Consider the following 20424-nt stretch of genomic DNA (forward strand, 5'->3'; position numbering starts at 1 on the left):
GCACAGTACCACTTCCCCCAGTGTCTGTATGTATATACACTGCACAGTACCACTTCCCTCAGTGTCTGTATGTATATACACTGCACAGTACCACTTCCCTCAGTGTCTGTATGTATATACACTGCACAGTACCACTCCCCTCAGTGTCTGTATGTATACACTGCACAGTACCACTTCCCATATACATTGCCACAGGGGCTATATGTCATCGGCTGCCAGGGGCTATATATATATAGTAGATCATTGCCGGTAAGATGGGACACACCGGCAGCAGGGGGGTATATGGTTGTCAAGTTGCAAGTTTCCATGTTGAACGTTTTCAAACTAAGAAAAGAAAGAATCTAAAGGAGGAGGCTGCTGCCGTGGCCTCTGCACACAGTAAGTCCCATTTAACATAACATTAATGTTACATGTTTTAAAATGTTGGCGACCAAATATTCTATTTGGCGCCTAAATTTTTCAGGTTAGGAGCCAATGGCTCCTAGGTAAATTTTTTAATCTGGAGCCCTGTATATTGATCCAGGTCTTCTTCTCTTTTGAAGGCTTTTGCAGATATGCTAAAGGTCAATACCACACTAAAGAGCTTAAATGTGGAGTCTAATTTCATCAGTGGAACAGGAATCTTAGCTCTTGTTGAATCTCTGCAGCAAAACACATCATTGGTTGAGCTGAAGATAGATAATCAGGTGAGAATTTTTCACATCAGTGTATGATCATCACTTCTTATGTCTCAGATCAGACAACAGACCCACTAAGCTGCAATTCAGTTTTTATGCTGCCTAAACTGGAGGGTAAAGTCTAAGGGATTCTCTGCTTTTCACCCTTCAGCTTCTGTATGGCAATTTGGACTTCACTGCAGATAATCCCCAGGTTACATTCCCCTAAGTAGCCTTGGATTGGTGGCAGAAGTTCCTATGAAAACATAAAAACTGGTCATCGGTAATGTTACAGAAAAACATAAAGGTCTGGACACACGTCTATGGTCAATCACTAAAGGATGAGGTTAAAGGGAACCTGTCACCCCCCCGTGCCGGGGTGACAGGCTCCCGACCCCCCGTTAGAGCCCCATATACTCACCTAATCTCGCCGGGTCCCGCTTCTGGAGGTGGTCGGGTGACGGAGATCTCAGCCGCTGCAGCCCGGCGCGCGCGCTGAGACATGAGTCCAACACCCATAGAGAATGACAGGAGAGTCCAGCGCTCCGTCATTCTCTATGGGTGCTGGACTCATCTCTCAGCGCGCGCTGGGCTGCAGCGGCTGAGATCTCCGTCACCCGACCACCTCCAGAAGCGGGACCCGGCGGGATTAGGTGAGTACATGGGGCTCTAACGGGGGGTCGGGAGCCTGTCACCCCGTCACGGGGGTGACAGGTTCCCTTTAAGGTTAGGTTCACATACAGTATTTTTTTCTCAGTATTTTGGTCAGTATTTATCAACCAAAATCAGGAGTGGACTGAAAACACAGAAAGGCTATGTTCACACACTTGCCCTGGCTTATCTATGTAATGTATATCCCCCCCCCCCCCCCCCCCAATTCGCAGATGTCTCTCCCTTCTTGCTTGTAACATCCCTAAAATGTTGTGCTGTTTCTGTAAGTCATTCATTTGTGAACTTGTCTGACGAAGGGATCTTGTGAATCCCGAAAGCTCACAGCTCTTAACAAATTTTTGTTGGCCAATAAAGGTATCACTTTGATTTCAAGTATTTACCACAATATGGATTTTTCTGGCTAACACGGTACCATACTATACAATTTTTTTTAATTCACACACTGTTGAAATTTAGTGGATGGCTGTCATTTAATGGCAAACAAGGGCTGTTATTTCAAAACAACAGCCGTTGTTTTAAAACAACGAGAATTATTTGCTATTATATGGCGGCCATCCACTTAATATCAACAGTGTTTGAACATGTGTTTGAGCCTTTTTGTGTTTTCAGTCCACTCCTGATTTTGGTTGCAAAATACTGACCAAAATACTGAGCAAAAATACTGTGTGTGAACCTAGCCTCAAAGGGTATTCCAGGATTTAAACATTTTTCATATGTTACTCAGGAGCTGCTAAAAATCAAAAAATAAACAATACTTACCTACCCCATTCCCTTCCCCTGTAGCCTCTGGTCCTGCTGCTTCTTACTTGTAGCTGCTTCTGACATAACATATCAGAGCAGGGCCTGCCTGCTGAGCCAATCACTGGCCACAGCTGTGTCTCAATGCATCATCTCAGAAGCAACTACAAATGGGGAGCAATGGGGGACTGGAATTTGCCAGACCAGAACCTACGGTGGACTGGGGTAGATTTTTTTTCCCTTTATTCAGCCAAGTAGGTAAAAGCCAGAACAATTGTACCATGTGAATTTACTTAAATCAAGGAAGGGCAGAGAGTCTCTGTCAGTAGGAGCTAGTAAGGCTTTTCCAGAAGAGCTGGTGCCAGTGGTAAGCACCCCTTGTTAAAGGTCCAAGAAGTGCCCAAAAACAACAGGCAAAAGAGTTTGTCCTTAGAAATACAGATGTGTTCTCAGAATTGCCTGAGTGCTCCTTCGTGATAAAACATGATATTGTTACTGAACCACAAGTAGGAGGCCCATTTGCCCATATATTCCCTGCTCTACAGAGCTAATCTCCCACACAAAAGTATAAAAGGAAAATTCCGGCCACAGGAATTTTTTTTTTTTTTTAAACTGGGACAGGGGGGAACATAACAAACTATTCCAACTTACCTTTCTCTATGCCTCTTCAGCTTTGGATTGCTGCTCCAGGACCCCTGCCGAATATCCTGCAGAGCCGACATCACGACCTGGTTGATAGACTGCCTGCTCAGCAAGTCAAGTGACTAGAGATGATCGAACAGCGGAAAATCTTAGGTTCTAGAGAACTCGAACCTTCTGCATTGGATTCCTGGTGCCTTCCCAGTCTGTGGGGAAGGAGAAGACAGCCAGAGTACCGCCTGGAATTCCGGGATACAGCCTATTACCTAGGGCTGTCTCCTTCTTCCCCACGGACCGTTAAAGGAGTTGGCCACTTTATAGTAAAATAGGTCAGTACAAAGTATTAGTAAGTGTGCTCACTGTATATACTGACAGCAGGCTCCCTGTTTACCTCATAGAGCTAAAATCAGACTCTCCTACTCCAGGCTGGGCTGCCCTGCTCTGTTTTGTTTCAGTCCACAAAATGGCTGACATGGAGGAGCATGTGACATGCCCTGTCCACTGTGTTCTCCATAGACACATACAGGCTCAGTGGTGGACACTGGGGGGCGGGGCCTGGTCACATGCTCCTCCATGTCGGCCATCTTATGGGCAGAAACACCACAGAGCAGAACAGTACAGCCTGGAGGAGGGGAGTCTGATTGTAGCTCTATGAGGTAAACAGGGAGCTGCTGTCAGTATATACAGTGAGTAAACTTTCTAATACTGTACACTGAGCAATTTTACTATAAAGTGGCAAACCCCTTTAAGGCATCAGGAATCAAATGCAGAAGGTTCGACAAGGTTCGAGTTCTCTAGAACTTAAGATTTTACGCCGTTCGATCATCTCTATCAGTGACTGGGTCAGGACACCACTGCAGTCACTGATTGGCTGAGCTTGTAATCCATCAGGACGGGCATTTTCCCTTACAATAATTTATTATTATTTTCTCCCCTGCCGTCTGTCAGATTTTTGCTATGGCAGTACTGAACGTTTGTTTTACTTTTTTTTTCTAGAGTCAACCACTTGGTAATAAAGTAGAAATGGAAATTGCAAGTATGTTAGAAAAAAATTCAACACTCCTTAAATTTGGTTATCACTTCACTCAGCAAGGACCGCGACTGCGAGCATCTAATGCTATGATGAACAATAATGATCTTGGTAAGATGATGATCTATATGGCCGTATGCAATATGATTTATTATAAAATAATATCTTTGAAATAATTATACATTTGACATCTGCAAAATATATTATTCTATACTTTCCTCTGAATGGCTATGTTCACATTTTATTTAACCCTTAGACGACCCAGGGCGTATAGTTACGCCATGGAAGTCTGTCCACAGACGACCTAGGGCGTAACTATACGTCCTGGATGTTTCTCCGGCTATGAAGCATAGCAGGTGGGGGCTGGCTGCAATCAGCAGCCGGGACCTCACCGGTAAAGACACGCTGCAGCGTGTCATTAACTCCTTAAATGCCACGATTGCGGAGCGGCCGCCGCGTTTAAGTGTAAGTGACAGGGGGAGTCCCCTGTCACTTACTCATCGCACCGCCGGAGGTCGCTTACCTTCCTCCGTGCGGTCTGATCGGCGATCTGCTGCACTGAGCCTCCACAGGCAGGCTCAATCAGCAGAGCACCGATAACACTGTTCAATGCTATGCCTATGGCATAGCAATGATCAGTGTATGAAATCAAAGTATTTCATGTAAAAGTCCCCCAAAGGGACTTTAACCCCTAGACGACCCTGGACGTAGGGTTACGTCATGGAAGTCTGTCCCCAGACGACCCATGACGTAACCTTACGTCATGGGTGTTATTCCCGCTATGAAGCGCGCTCCGGAGCGGAGCGCGCTTCATAGGAGGTGGGGGCCGGCTGCAGTGAGCAGCCGGGACCTCACCGGTAATGACACGCTGCAGCGATCGCGCTGCCGCGTGTCATTAACCCCTTAAACGCCGCGATCGCGGCGCGACCGCAGCGTTTAAGTGTAAGTGACAGGGGGAGTCCCCTGTCACTTACCGATCGGGACCCCCGCAGTGTGACTGCGGGGGTCCCGATCGGTAAAACGGACTGCAGGAGGTCTCTCACCTGCCTCCGTGCGGTCCGATCGGCGATCTGCTACTCTAAGCCTGCACAGGCAGGCTCAATGAGCAGATCGCCGATAACACTGATCAATGCTATGCCTATGGCATAGCATTCATCAGTGTAGAAATCAGACTAATCTATGTACAAGTCCCCCAAAGGGACTTCAAAAGTGTAAAAAAAAAAAAGTTCAAAACACTATTACACTACCCCAAAACCCCTCCCCCAATAAAAGTCTAAATCACCCCCCTTTCCCATTATATAAATAAAACATATAAAAATGAATAAATAGATAAACATATAATATACCGTAGCGTGCGTAATTGTCCGATCTATTAAAATATAACAAGCGTTATTGCGACCGGTAAACGGCGTACACGAAAAGAGGGGAAAAAGTGCGCAGATTACCGATTTTATGTTACATTATATATTAAAAAAAATCTATAAAAAGTGATCAAAACGTCCGATCTTCACAAATATGGTATTAATAAAAACTAGAGATCATGGCGGAAAAAAATGACACCCCATACAGCCCCATAGGTGAAAAAATAAAACCGTTATAAGCGTCACAATAGGCCCATTTTATTAATATTTAATTGCCAAAAAAAAGTATTTCATAAAAAAATATATATATAACATTAGAGAATCTGTGTAACCTGCATATGGTTGTGTTCGGGCTGACCTATAGAATAATAGTGTCATGTCGCTGTTACCATATAGTGCATTACGTAGACACAGGAACCCCCCAAACGTTACCATATTGCATTCTTTCTTACGATTTCACCTATTTATATCTTCATAAATAATATATTTGGAATTCCATCATACATGTTATGGTAAAATGAATGACGCCATTACAAAGTACAACTATTCCTGTAAAAAAAAAAGCACTTACATGGCTTGTAGATAGAAAACTGAGAGTGCTAGAGCTCTTAGAAGGGGAGGAGGGAAAAACGAAAGCACTAAGATCAAAATTTGCGCGGTCCACTGGGTCATTTTGGGCCTGGTCCTCAAAGGGTTAAAGGGGTAGTCCACCAAAAAATTTTTTCTTTCAAATCAACTGCTACCATGAAGTGCCAGAGATTTGTAATTTACTTCTATTAAAAAATCTCAAGCCTTCCAGTACTTATCAGCTGCTGTATGCCCAACAGGAAGTTGTATTATTTCCAGTCTGGAGAGCAGGAGAGGTTTTCTATGGGGATTTGCTCCTGCTTCGGACAGTTCCTGACATAGACAGAGGAGGCAACAGAGAGCACTGGGTCAGACAGGAAAGAAAACACCACTTCCTGCTGGACACACAGCAGCTGATAAGTACTGGAAGACTTAAAATTTTTTAATAGAAGTGATTTACAAATCTCTGGCACTTTATGGCACCAGTTGATTTGTAAGAAAAATTTTTTGGGTGGACTACCCCTTTAAATGTGTAAAAGAAAAAAAAAGTTAAAAACACATACACTACCACAAAGCCCCTCCCCCAATAAAAGTTGAAATCACCCCCCCAGCCCATTATATAAAAAAACATATAAAAATAAATAAACAAACATATAATATACCGTAGCGTGTGTAATTGTCCGATCTATTAAAATATAACAAGCGTGATTGCGAACGGAGAACAGCGTAGACGAAAAGAGGGAAAAAAAGTGCGCGGAGAACCGATTTTATGTTACATTATATATAAAAAAAATTAATAACAAGTGATCAAAGCGTCCAATCTTCACAAATATGGTATTAATAAAAACTAGAGATCATGGCGGAAAAAATTACGCCCCAAACAGCCCCATAGGTGAAAAAAATAAAACCGTTATAAGCATCACAATAGGCCCATTTTATTAATAATTAATTGCCCAAAAAAAGGATTTCATTTTAAAAAAAATATATAACATTAGAGAATCTGTGTAACCTGCATATGGTTGTGTTCGGACTGACCTATAGAGTAATAGTATCATGTCGCTTTTACCATACAGTGCATTACGTAGACACAGGAACCCCCCAAACGTTACCATATTGCATTCTTTTTTACGATTTCACCAATTTATATCTTCATAAATAATATATTTGGGATTCCGTCATACATGTTATGGTAGAATGAAAGACGCCATTACATAGGACAACTATTCCTGTAAAAAATAAGCCATTACATGGCCTTGTAGATAGAAAACTGAGAGTGCTAGAGCTCTTAGAAGGGGAGGAGGGAAAAATGAAAACACTAAGATTAAAATTTGCGCGGTCCACTGGGTCATTTTGGGCCTGGTCCTCAAAGGGTTAACAGCGTCCGTTGCATAGCAACCAATGCTGTTAAGTGCCAGCCGTCGGGCTGCATTCAGGACGTTCCTGCAGCCAATAGTTCTGTGCCCACAAATCAATTAACCATTCACTTCAATGCATTGTGTGAACAGCTATTATTTATTTATCTATATCATAAAAATCAAAGTCTGTCTGTCTGTCCTTGTGTCTGTCTGTCTGTCCTCTATAGACTTCCAAACGCCTGAACCGTTTGACCCCAAATTTGGCACACAGATACATTGGGTGCCCGGGAAGGTTATTGCGAAGGTCCCGTCCCCGCCAGATGTACAGGAGGGGAGGGGGAGGGGAAAGAGCGCTCCATAGAGATGAATGGGAAAATCTCCTCACTGCAAACACAGGTGATATAATTAGCTGCAGCAGACATGGCAGTTGGAGCCTTAGCAACCAATAAGATTACTGCTTTCATTTTCACAGGGAGCAATGGTTGCTAGGGAAGCTGCCTCACAACATCCACAGTAATAACTGGTAGACCCCCTACTCCATCTATGCGAGACCCCTAAAAACTATACATTGTGGGTATACAGAACCCCTCCAACTATGCACTACAGGTATACACTAATTCCACTGATTAACTCAGATGAAACAATACCTTTATCTTGGCCTCCTGGGCACCTTAGAACAAATCGTACATTTTCTAGTATAATATATTATTAGCTATATTATTTATATAACAGGCATGTACATCATTTTAACGCCCGTTTTAAAGAATGAGCGATAAAATAACGACGTGTAAACATAGCAGGCGGCATTGCATTGACTTCAATGCAATGCCGCCCCTGCAGTAAAGAACGGACGCTGGTTCCATTGCAATCAGTGTCTGTTCTTTACTGAAAAAGAACGTTGTAGGAATATTTCAGGAACTCCACCGATGCTATTCTGCAATTTTGGATACTATCACTGGAGCTTCCCATGGCAGAAATGTGAACGTAGCCTTATAATCGTTTTGATTATGTATCTAGTACAGTGGTGCCTTGGATTACGAGCATAATTTGTTCCGGGACCGTTCTTGTAATCCAAATCCACTCTTAAACCAAAGCAAATTTTCCCATAAGAAATCATAGAAATGCAGACAATTGGTTCCACACCCCAAAAATAATGATTTATTATTCTGAATAACATGTAAAACAGATGAAACAAATATTCAGAAACAGCAGAATCTGTGATATTATAAGTTACTGTACAGGAATGGAGAGGATGGGAAACACAAGGACTGACAGAGACTGCAGGGAGTATGAAGGAATGAGCAGGGCAGATGTGGGCACATACATGCAGCACTCTCTGTCCGGGGAGAGAGGGGTTACAGCTATGAAGAGGTTACATCCACAGTCCTGTCCCCTAATGTAAGCCCCAGCCTGAAGTGGATCTGCTATGATTTGGAAGGTGAGGGAGACTTCCTGGGTCAGAGTACAGTGCTGTAGACCACCCTGTGCAGACCATGCTACTCCTCCACTCGCGCTCCCACCAAACCAAAGCAATGCTCTTAAACCAAGTCAGAATTTTGAAAAACTGTGAGCTCTTAAACCAAAACGCCCTTAAACCAGGGTACCACTGTACTTTGCATTACATAATTCTCATATAATTCACTCCTACAGTTTGCCAAACAATAATTAAATGTTTTCCAAGGTCTCAACAATGTATAGTTGAAGTATTCCACTCAAAAAATTTTCCTGCCTCTACATCCGAGATGGACTTGTCTTTGGGGCAACAGCCAATCACTGACTGAGATGGGACAGTACCAGGCTCCGGCTGGATCTTCCAGCGTGACAATGACCTTAAACACACGGACAGGGCAACTAGGGAATGGCTCCATATGAAGCATTTAAAGCTCCCAGAGTGCCCTAGCCAGCCTCCAGACCTGAACCCAATAGAAAATCTTTGGAGGGAGCTGAAGCTCTATGCTGCCCAGTGGCAGCCCTTTAACCTGAAAGATCTGGAGAAGATTGTATGGAGGAGTGGGACAAACTCCCTGCTGCAGTGTGTGCAAACTTAGTGAAGAACTACAGGAAACATCTGACCTCTGTAATGTCTGTACCAAATATTAAGTTAGGTTTTTGTACTATATAAAATTCTTATTTCATGCAATATAATGCTAAATAATTATTTAAAAATATATATTTTTTTTATAGATTCTGTCTTTCAAAGTTGAGCTGTACCTACGATGAACATTATTCTTCTCCATTCTTTGTAGGTGGATAAAACTTTCAAAATCGGCAGCATAAAAAAATACCTAATTTCCCTACTGTAATGCTGTTTTATGCCCTAGACTAAATCTAAAAAGCTACATCCATTTTTAAGAAAATGTTCCCCAAGGTTTTTACAGGAATGAGTATTATCTTTAGCGACTATCTGACATATAGCTCTGCATTATAATGGTTTGTAAGAATGTTATCTAAATACTTTTATATCTGTGAATATTACAAATAGATCAGTGCAATCTGCTTCTTGTTTACAGCTCGTATACATAGATCTGATGGGCCGTGGCATAACTTTTCAGCTCTGGACCTGGAGGATGTATAAGTATAGATACAATCTCTATACATTTCTCTTGGCAAAACTTCATTTTCTATGCCACAGGCAGTACTCTGATCTGCCACCCTCTGGCTCTTAACAGCATTTCTGGAACCTTGCTCTCTTTATTTCATCACAATGCTTTATCTTCTGCACAGAACTTGATTCTTTTTACTTTACTGTATTTATTTTTTACACTATTCCTAGTAAATTGAACTGCTGTATTTATACTTAGATTAATTAGTGTCTGTACTGTATGTCCTGTGATAAATTGTCTCTGCTCCTTACAGAACTAGGTTTAAAATAAGATATTATTTATAGCTAAACTCAATAGACAAGGAATAGATTGTATTGTTCAGGTATGACATTCTAAATGTAAAATAGTATTGTAAAATGAAACATACTAAAATGAAACATAACTACTTAATTCCTTGAAGAACTGAATATTTTTCATTCTTTGCCACACAGCGGCACACATTTATTAATCAGTCTGAGATAAAGATGTGCAACCAGTAATGCTTATTCTGAGCTGTGATTGGTTGCTGACTAATGGTCCTTTTACACGGAACGATTTATCGGTCGAATTTGCACGATAACGATCGAATGATAATCGTACGAGTAAACGCAGCGAACGATCAAGCAACGAGCGAGAAATCGTTCATTTTGATCTTTCAACATGTTCTTAAATCGGCGTTGATCGTTCGCAAAAAATTCGCAGATCGTTCCGTGTAAACATTCTTTAAATGATTTCACCTATGTGTGAGATAGGCTTAAGCGATTGCAAAACGATCGCATAACGATTTTTTTGTACGATGTATCGTTCCATCTAAACGCTGATAGTTATAAAAAAAACATTGTTTATTCAAAATCGTTAATCGAGCGATCGGGCGAATTATCGCTCCGTGTAAAAGTACCATAAGAAAAAATTGTCAGAGCTTTGCCTCAGACAATTTAAAAGTCTGAGCTATTGTCTCAATTGTTTTAGCAATTTTCTTAAAATATCTTTCTATAATTTACATTTTATCAGTCAGACTGTCACAGGCAAGGTGTGCACATTACAATAATAAATAAGGAGGAGCTGTGATTAGTAATTCATTGTTGCATGATTGAGGATGCATTTGAATACAGAATAACGCTATGTTCCCACACAGTATTTTTGCTCAGTATTTTGGAACCAAAGCCAGCAGCGGATTGAAAACACAGAAAGGCACACACTGGCACACACTTTTAAAATGCACCCGGTGCCTTGGTTAGCGCAAAAAATGATCTTTAATCTGTAGCAGGCAAGTCAAAATAGTGTAGCCTAGAGTGTCTTTGCCCCAGGCCTGCAACGCCTCACCTTTCTTCCACCCCACCCTCCTCATCATTATGGACACCCCCAGACAGGATTTCTATTAATCGCTTGTCTAAACTGCACCTGTGTTGCTACAGCCCAGGTAATAGCGGTGGGTTGGTGGATACAGAGTCACTTTAAAAATACTTAGGCTATATTCCCACACAGTATTTTTCCTCAGTATTTCTGTCAGTATTTTGCAACCAAAACCAGCAGTGGATTGAAAACACAGAAAGGCTATGTTCACACACTAAGTATTTTTAAAGTGACTTTGTATCCACCAACCCACCGCTATTACCTGGGCTGTAGCAACACAGGTGCATTTTAGACGAGCGCCGAATAGAAATCCTGCCTGGCGGTGTCCATAATGATGAGGAGGGTGGGGTGGAAGAAAGGTGAGGCGTTGCAGGCCTGGGGCAAAGACACTCTAGGCTACACTATTTTGACTTGCCTGCTACAGATTAAGGCTGGGTTCACACTATGTATATTTCAGGCTGTATTTGGTCCTCATGTCAGGTCCTCATAGCAACCAAAACCAGGAGTGGATTGAAAACCCAGAAAGGATCTGTTCACACAATGTTGAAATTGAGTGGATGGCCGCCATATAACGGTAAATAACTTCCATTATTTCAATATAACAGCCGTTGTTTTAAAATAACAGCACATATTTGCCATTAAATGACGGCCATCCACTCAATTACAACATTATGTGAACAGAGCCTTTCTGTGTTTTTAATCCACTCCTGGTTTTGGTTGCTATACAGCCTCAAATATACAGCCTCAAATATACGTAGTGTGAACCCAGCCTAAAGATCATTTTTTGCGCTAACCAAGGCACCGGGTGCATTTTAAAAGACACAACTGGTAAGGATTTACTCTCAAACGGATGCTACTAGCGGTTTGGTGGATACAGAGTCGCTTTAAGCATATAAAAAAATTACTTGAGAGGGCGGTCTTAAAGGGGTACTCCGGCGGGGGGGTTATTTTGGGATCTGGCCGGGGAGGAGGTGGCTGAGGGAAACGACCTTGGTGCCCGGCCGCTTCCTGGTGTCTGATGTGGGTCACTCAGTCCACTCAACCAGCCAGTGACAGAGGCGGGATCCGTTTCATGTTCGCTCAGATCCCGCCTCTGTCACTGACTGGCTGAGCGGACTTGAGGCGTCACGTCTCGAGCCCGCGTCAGACACTAGGAAGCAGCCGGGCACCGGGGACCGGAGCGCCGCGATATGGGACCCACCGCTGGAAACGGGGAGGCGAGTGGACGTCATTTCCCTCAGCCAACTTCTCCCTGGCCAGATCCCAAAATAGCCCCCACCACCACCGCTGGAGTACCTGTTTATCAACAGCAAATGTATAATCACTTGGCCTTCAACCTCTGGGACTCCCAGCAAGGGGGTTTGTGGGTTTCTTTTTGAATAGAGTAGCAGTATTGTGTACATAGTGCTGCTCTATTCATTGTCTGTATCCTATAAGCAATGAATGGAGTGACAGTGCACATGTGTGACTGCTGCTCCATTCAGGGAACATGAGACCTCCATTCTCTTGATCACTGGGGGTCCCATTGGTCACATCTCCAACAATCATCCTGTAGATAGGGTGTTGTGGGGAAAACCCATTTACCATGAAAGTATAGAAAAAAGTATCACTAATTGTCTCTCTTAATAACTTTTGTAATTCATATGTTTTCCTTAACAGTGAGAAAGAGAAGGCTGGCCGACCTGGATGGCCCAATTTTTCCAAAATGCCGAAGTGGGGTATAAGGCGAAGGTGAAGAGAACACCACATAGCACAACCCTTTCAGAGTTTGCGCCAGGGTGTGGAATCCTTATACCTGGGTAAAAGCCCTACAGCTGTGTTTCATACCTCAGTTCTCCACAGTGCCAGATATTATGCACTCAAATAGTGATGTCATCAAGAAGCAGAAATACACAAAAACCATGTCATTTGGTAATTCTTAATTGCAGACCAACTTGATATTGTGACCCTTATTTTGCTGTTGGTGTTTCTTGCATATTTGGGATCAACACATTAGTTATTCACATTTATACAGTTTAATACTCAGCATTAAATATGATTTACCAGTATAACATCCACTGATTACACAAATAAACAAAATACATTGTGCATTGCCAGCACTGATAATAAATAGCTTTGCATTCGATTACTGGTGGCTGAAGAAGTCAGTTGCAGCCTTTGGCTGTATCCACGATTTCCAGGCAGCCTTAGGGCTGCATCCAACTTCTTCAGCAACTGGTAATCAAATGCAAAGCGTTCAGGGATGGATGAACCTGGGCGTGCTTGAGATTTTCTAATCTCTAATAGCCAGTATTAACCTGAAAGTTACAAGTCACATTCTTTTCTGATTGATGATCCCTCCTATAGCTGAACACATTTTCCGTTTGTGCCACTTGTTAAAAAATATAATTTCTTTCCACAGATTTTTCATCATATTGTCCATCATAATCTCTCCTTTCCACCACATTCCAATGTGACACTTGATTACACTACATATAATACAGTATGTTTGCATGGCAGAACATTCTATATATTTAAACACACTTAAATGTAAGATCCTGAATAACGTTATCACTGATCATTAGATTTATAGTAGCCATGCAACAATCATAGCTTAATATAAGATACCCATAACATCCTATTAATATATTATAGTTATATACAATAATTAGCACATACTGTAAGATAGAGCAGCCTTCTAAAATGTTCCCATACCTTTGCAAATTTCTGCAGCCTGCCTGCCCTGTGCCTGTTAGGAGAGCTATAATAAAGAGTATAACTCATTTACAAGGCTAGGCTTGTACACTGTAGGATTAAAAAGGTTTTCTCACCAGGACAGCTGGGAACATGAATGAGGAGGCCTCATCGCTATTACACCCCCATCCCCAATAAAGGGCAGAAAAGGGAAAAAATGCCATTGCAAAGACCAGTCTTCTCTCAGTAGGACTCAATATAACGAATTACATAATGGCATATTACGAATTACATATAAGCCAGAGCATTTAAATGAGTGCCTACACTGTGGAATGTTGGGTTGCCTGCAGCTTCTCTTTGTGGCTAGGCTGCCACACATCAGTACACCACAAAGCTTTAGCAACCTCAAACAGCAGTGACACCATTAAGTGGTATTCTCATCTAAGGGTATGTGCACACTGAGGAATAATCAGCGGATCTGCGGCAGAAAATTCTGCTTGGAAATTTAGCAGTGTAAACGACAGAGCACTATTGAAAACAATGGGACATTGCTCTGTTCATATTTTACAGGAGGAAATTTAAGCAGAAATTAAGATAGATTCCTCTTCAAATTCTTCACCTGTTCCTCAGGGTGCACATACCCTTAAAAAGTAATGGCATATCACTACGGTAGAATATGCTGTCACCTTATTATCAGTGGCGGTTCAACTTCTGGAAAACTCACATTCTATGAATGAAGTGTCTGTCGTGCTCATTTAGAGCTGCATACCCTTTATTATTTTTCCCTACAAATTAGGGCCATATTGGATGGCCCAGATGCCGGACGCATCAGTAAACAAGGGCTGATCAACGCTTGTTTTTCGAGTCTCACAAGGCTTAGGGCCCTATTACACGATCTCTCCGTGTATTAGAGAAAACGATCAGCTGATAAAATGATATCGGCTGATCTTTCCTTTAGGCCCTGACCTAAAATCATCGGGCACCAACAGCGTATAGCTACGACTAATAGCGATGCACGGCAGACAATTCAACAGTTTACATTATCTATTCAGGTTCCAGGTCTCCTCCCACACTCTGCATGCTTCCTCTCAGATCCCGCGCTCTGCAGCTTCAGAGCAGCCTGTTTCTAGCAGATCGGCGCTCATTTACAGTATTGATGGGGCCGCCATCGGCCTGTGTAGTAGCACCCTCAGTCAGTCACATGGCTCTTTGAGGCATCAGCTGTTTGCTGCCTATCCCCTATCTCACAGAAATGGGCAACCAATGGCTAATTATTTTATAGCAGGACAAAACAACCCAATCAGCTGACAAATGAATGTTTGCTCAATCATTGGCTGATCTTTAACCCTATTACACAGGACGATGTCTGCCTGTTTAGCTGATAAACAACGTGTACAATAGGGCTCTTAGTTCCTAATTGACATGAATGAAGCTGTGCTGCAAGTCTTTCAGAGCCATACTTTAGGGTAAACTTAAGGCCCTATTCCACAGGCCGACTGAGGAGCAAACGGGCGCTGTCAGCGCTCGTTTGCTCATAGTTCCCTGCTCGCTGCCGCCGCGTGTAGTGGGTGAGTGCGGGAGGGGCCGCGGGGAGCTGCCCGGGAGATCGCTAGATCGTCCAGGCAGCCCATAGAGGATAATGGCGGTCTGCTGCCGCCGCTCCTATTCCACGGAGCGACGGCTGCAGATAGCTGCTATCACAATGGCTCGTCTTTCAACATGGTTGAAAGACAAACGACAACAATGATCAGACAACAAGAACGATGTCAGCTGATTGTTGCCTTCTATTCCACGGGACGATTATCGGCTGAATACAGCCGATAATCGTTCCATGGAATAGGGACTTAAGAAGGGGAGAATGCCGTGCTACTCTAGTGTTGGGCCCCTTTATTTTTAGGATCAGTGTTGGTTCAAGGAGTTGGACCCATACATAGCAAAATGCCACCAATTAATAAGATGCGAAAACCCCCTTACCATTATGATTAATACGGTATATTATTTTGGTATTAAACCTTAGTGTTACATGTCAGCAGTGCCAGCCAATGTGCAAAGTTTTTTCATGTGCCTTTTTATTGTTCTGTTATATACTGAGCTAAATCAGATTTATAAGTGTTGTATCCCAGAATGAAGAATGTCATTGCTGAGCAATGCTATACTATCTCTATGTAATTTCATCTGCCAAACATTTATTGATGTGATGTTTCTGCAGTGTTTTTATTCAACACAGCTTTTATTGCACACTAGAAAAGTATAAAACAGTATGAAAAAGCAGCTAAAATGAACACAGTATTTCATACGAAAATCTTACTTGCAACAAGATTCCTTTAAGCATTTGAATGTGAAAGATCCTCAACGCTTGAAGGTGTTATGCAGCACTTAAAAACTTTTTATATAGTGCTGCCTTTATATACAATATGATAAATGTGTAATTCCTATCTCACTGCATTCCCTGTTGTCCTCCAGTGGCATTACTGGACTACCTCCTGACTGCTGCCACTTCCTGGATAATATCGTCTTGGCAGTGTCAGCCTGCACAGCCATTTCAGTGACAGCTTAGTGGGCTGTCACTGGTGAGACGTTTGTGGCGGCGGTCAGCAGAGGACCTGGAAACATAGGAGGACAATGGGGGGGGGGGGGGGTTACTAAGATGTTTATTATACTTTTTTTTTTTTTTAAAGGGCAGCACTATATCAAAAGTTTTTAAGTCCCAGAGTACCAATTTAACAGTTCATCTAGAAATGTAGTCATGCAAGCTCTTTTTGTTATAGATGGTAACACACATCCTATATTAGCTGACCTGAGGCTCTATTTGCCTCGCATCAAGAGGTAAATTAACACACCTGTAGATTGTCATTTTCCTATCAATATGAAGTTCCCAGGTCACTTGGACATAATATGTTTTAAATCTACATGATGTAGTGTAATTAGATAAGTACACTAATTCCTTGCAGTTTTTGTACTAGAGTTACTGCCTGAAAACTAAAAAAGTTTCTCATAACAACCAGCTTCCAGTTCTTTATTTAAATGGGAACTTTGAAAGATGAGATGTCAGCAGAGACACATTTTCTTTTCACTAGTGATGATAAATCTTGTCTGTGCCTTTCAAAAATAGAAATTATGCATGTCTTTGCTATATATAAAAACAAATACATTGTGTGGTGTGTTTGAGTTTTTAACAATATACATGTATCAAAACCTCAATATCTCTTGGTTATACAATAAACCATATACCTGTGTCTGTTTGTCAGCTCTTTCATTAGATAAAAAGAAACACTGCATTTTGATCATTTAAAAGGCAATACATATTCTGTAGTTTCCAGAATCTTTAAACTTTGTAAAATTAATAAATGTTTTGTTGCTTGCATACTATATTATATGGCTATTTATATATAAACAGTGTTTAATTTCTGTTACTTAATGGAATGTTTATTTTTTTAATTATTGGAAGGATTAAATAATATTGCCTTTTGCACATTTTTTTCAAAATAGAAAATATACTGATGGTTGTATCATAGCAGGTTTCATTTTAGGATAAGGAAAACACTGATTTCCAAGGTGATCTGTAGTACAAGTAAATAGGCTGCTGCCCCATCATGTTTTATGGGTTTTATGGGTGATTTGGTTGGCAAGGGTTTGTGCACGTTTATGTGGGACAACATTTTGGAGAGAAGTGCTTTGCCACCATCCTTGAGTGATGACATGCCTCAACAGACAGTGATGCATTCATGGCGGGTTACAACCCCCGCATAACTGTGCTCAGCCAATCGCGGCTGAGCACAGTTATGACGCGGCAGAGGGGGGACGGCGGCAACGATTCGTCCGTCCGAAGATGACGTTTGGCACAAGATGGCGGACATGCGCGACACGGATCAGGTAATGTATAATGCACCAACACTTCCGGGTACACGTGCGGGGGTGGTGGGACACAGGAAAGGGGCGATTCACAGACATAACATACATTACAAAGTTGTATAACTTTGTAATGTGTGTTATTCTGTGAATAATTTCTTAGCGCCGCACTACCCCTTTAACGTACATCACTGCATCCACAGCAATGTTCTTTTTTACACATACGGGTGAACCAAATATCCAGTACTCATCAGGGCTGTGGAGTCGGAGTTAGTTTTGGCTGGAGTTTCGAGTCGGAAAAAAATGTACCGACTCCAGCTTTAAAAAAAATCTTTAAAAAATGTAGAATTGAATTTTGATATGAATTTTACAAGTTTTGCTCAGGGGGTGTGTGTATGCTATAGCTGCAGAAGGCTGTGTGTGTGTGCGTGCCATTGCGTGCCCCCACAGTGACCTTCTATATCACTGTGTGACCCCTCTCTATATCACTATGTGTGACCTCTCTTTATATCACTATGTGTAACCCCCTGTATATCACTATGGCTGACCTCTATATTACAGGTATCTGGCATTGTTAGCAGTGTTTCTGTGTGTATGGTGAATATTTAGTTAGAAACATAGAAGATTGTCAGCAGGAAAAGATCACCTGCTCCATCTATTCTAGTTGTGAGTAGTTCAGGACATGGAGGCTGGAGACTGGCTGCATCCACTGCACACACAGGAGAAGCTGCTTCATATACAGTATTCCTTTATTCCCTCAGAAGTCGCCTCAGGATCATGTAGGACATTAGGGAGAAGCTGCTGAGCCAGTGTGATAAATAACTCCCCTGGTATATGACCGGCCATTTATGAAGGAGCAGGAGTCAGAGTCGGTCCTGATAAAATTCAGGAGTCGGAGTTTGAGTCGGAGCTCTGGCTTACCAACTCCACAGCCCTGGTACTCATTGTGCTGGGTTTTGTGGTTCCTCTAGTTAGATGTGAGTACAGGGAGTATCTTGATCAACTTTGCACAACCCCAGGCCTTCACATGGAGGGGATGCAATTACACAGCTTTGTCTAGGGCAATATCATAAGGATAGGCCATCCATAAAACGTCCCGGAAAGCCTGTTCACAGGGGAATGATATGATGCACTATCCATTGCATATTACTGTACTACAAAGTATTACAGGAAGCTTATCCAAGCCTCTTCTCCAGGGATTTTAGTCTCTCAAAGATGTTTCAGTGAGCTTAAGCCATTAAAACATAGTATATCTTACAGTAACATATGAAATGTTCTTAAATATTGTTAGGACACACAAAATGTTAAAATTTTATAAGAATTAGCTTGCTGTGTGATCTGGTTCTATTATCCAGTAAATGTAACCTAATAGCTACGAATAAACAGCCATATTAGACAATACTGGTAAGTGTTTGATTTATTTAAAAACATTAAGTGTATGTACCACACAAGTGGAAGGCTGAGTGGAAGTATTATAGCAATCTGTTGATTAAAAAAAAACATTAGTTCCTTTAAAGGGGTAGTGCAGCGGTAAAGAATTATTCACAGAATAACACACATTACAAAGTTATACAACTTTGTAATGTATGTTATGTCTGTGAATGGCCCCCTTCCCCGTGTCCCACCACCCCCACCAGTGTACCCGGAAGTGTGGTGCGCTATACATACCTGTCACGTGCCGACTCGTCTCCGATCTTCAGTCTGCGATGTCGTCTTCGGACTGCCCGGCCGAATCCCTCCGAGCGTCCTGAGTGCCGGCCGCCCTCTGACGCGTCATCGGCTGCTCAGCCGCGATTGGCTGAGCATAACTGTGCTCAGCCAATCGCGGCTGAGCAGCCGATGACGCGGGCGCGTCATCAGCTGCTCAGCTGCTATTGGCTGAGCCAAACTGTGCTTAGCCAATCGCGGCTGAGCATCTGATGACGCTGAAGAGGGCGGCCGGCACTCAGGACGCTCGGAGTGATTCGGCCGGGCCGTCTGAAGACGACATCGCAGACTGAAGATCGGAGACGAGTCGGCACCTGACAGGTATGTATAGCGCACCACACTTCCGGGCACACGGGTGGGGGTGGTGGGACACGGAGAAGGGGGCCATTCACAGACATAACGTACATTACAAAGTTGTATAACTTGGTAATGTGTGTTATTCTGTGAATAATTGTTTACCGCCGCACTACCCCTTTAACATATACACCTGTTTCACAGTCAAAAAGGAATCAAATATTTTTACTTTACTGAACATCTTCATGGCCAAATCAAGTAGATTTCGTTGGGATAATGCTAGAATAATGTTTTACAGTTTACAAATATTTTGCCTTAACTTAAGACTTAAAAAGTGTATGTAGCTCTAAATGAAGAGGGAAACATATTGTAATTCCCACAAACAATATATATGGAAGCAGTTCAGACATGGACACCAGCACACTACATTTGGTTTAATAATGTCTATAGGATAGGCATGCCACTGTATATGTCAGAATACCTTTTTTTAAAAGATATTCTAAATTATACTGGCAACACAGCCCAAAACCTGATGTAAGTGGAGCTTTACTTTATCATTGACAACACAATGGCCCAGAATTCTCAATCAGGGACATAAATCAGACACATCAGATGGAGGCAAGCAGGTGCACAAACATCCCCCCTCTCCAGCCCATATAGCGAAAGCACCATCCTCAAACCTGTCTCGGGTAGCAAGAGGAATTCCAGCAAGCATTACAGCCAATCACAGCTCAGCTTTTGTTTCTCAGAATGAGCTATTTGTCCAAGTCAGATGTGTCAGACTAGATTCTTGAGACAAAAAGCAAAGTTTATATTGTCTAAGTGACCCAGATTAAAGGGGTATTCCAGGGAAAATCTATAAATTAGCAATGGAAAGGGTTAACCAAGGTTAACCCTTTCCTAATATACTTACCTGTCCGTTTTTGGCCCCCCAAGGAGATCTCCGGT

At 42.3% G+C, this 20424-nt stretch overlaps 1 protein-coding gene across 4 annotated transcripts in view; it reads left to right on the plus strand.

Annotated features, from left to right (window-relative positions):
- TMOD1 (tropomodulin 1) overlaps positions 1 to 16918 on the plus strand; it is a 69177-nt gene extending 52259 nt beyond the window's left edge. The window contains exons 8-11 of one of the 4 annotated variants that reach the window (XR_011362156.1): positions 543 to 686; positions 3702 to 3846; positions 9265 to 9448; positions 12613 to 12671. Coding sequence is in view for 3 of the 4 variants with exons in the window: in XM_069962115.1 (XP_069818216.1) it covers positions 543 to 686; positions 3702 to 3846; positions 9529 to 9593 (354 nt within the window). In the remaining variant the exon portion in view is untranslated. Of the gene's footprint in view, positions 1 to 542; positions 687 to 3701; positions 3847 to 9264; positions 9449 to 9528; positions 9594 to 12612 lie in introns of all 4 variants that reach the window. The other 3 variants (XM_069962115.1, XM_069962116.1, XM_069962114.1) reach the window with 3 other exon arrangements.
- The last annotated feature ends 3506 nt before the right edge of the window (positions 16919 to 20424 follow it).

Source organism: Dendropsophus ebraccatus, chromosome 3, assembly GCF_027789765.1.
Source record: "Dendropsophus ebraccatus isolate aDenEbr1 chromosome 3, aDenEbr1.pat, whole genome shotgun sequence".
Classification (NCBI taxonomy): Eukaryota; Metazoa; Chordata; class Amphibia; order Anura; family Hylidae; genus Dendropsophus; species Dendropsophus ebraccatus.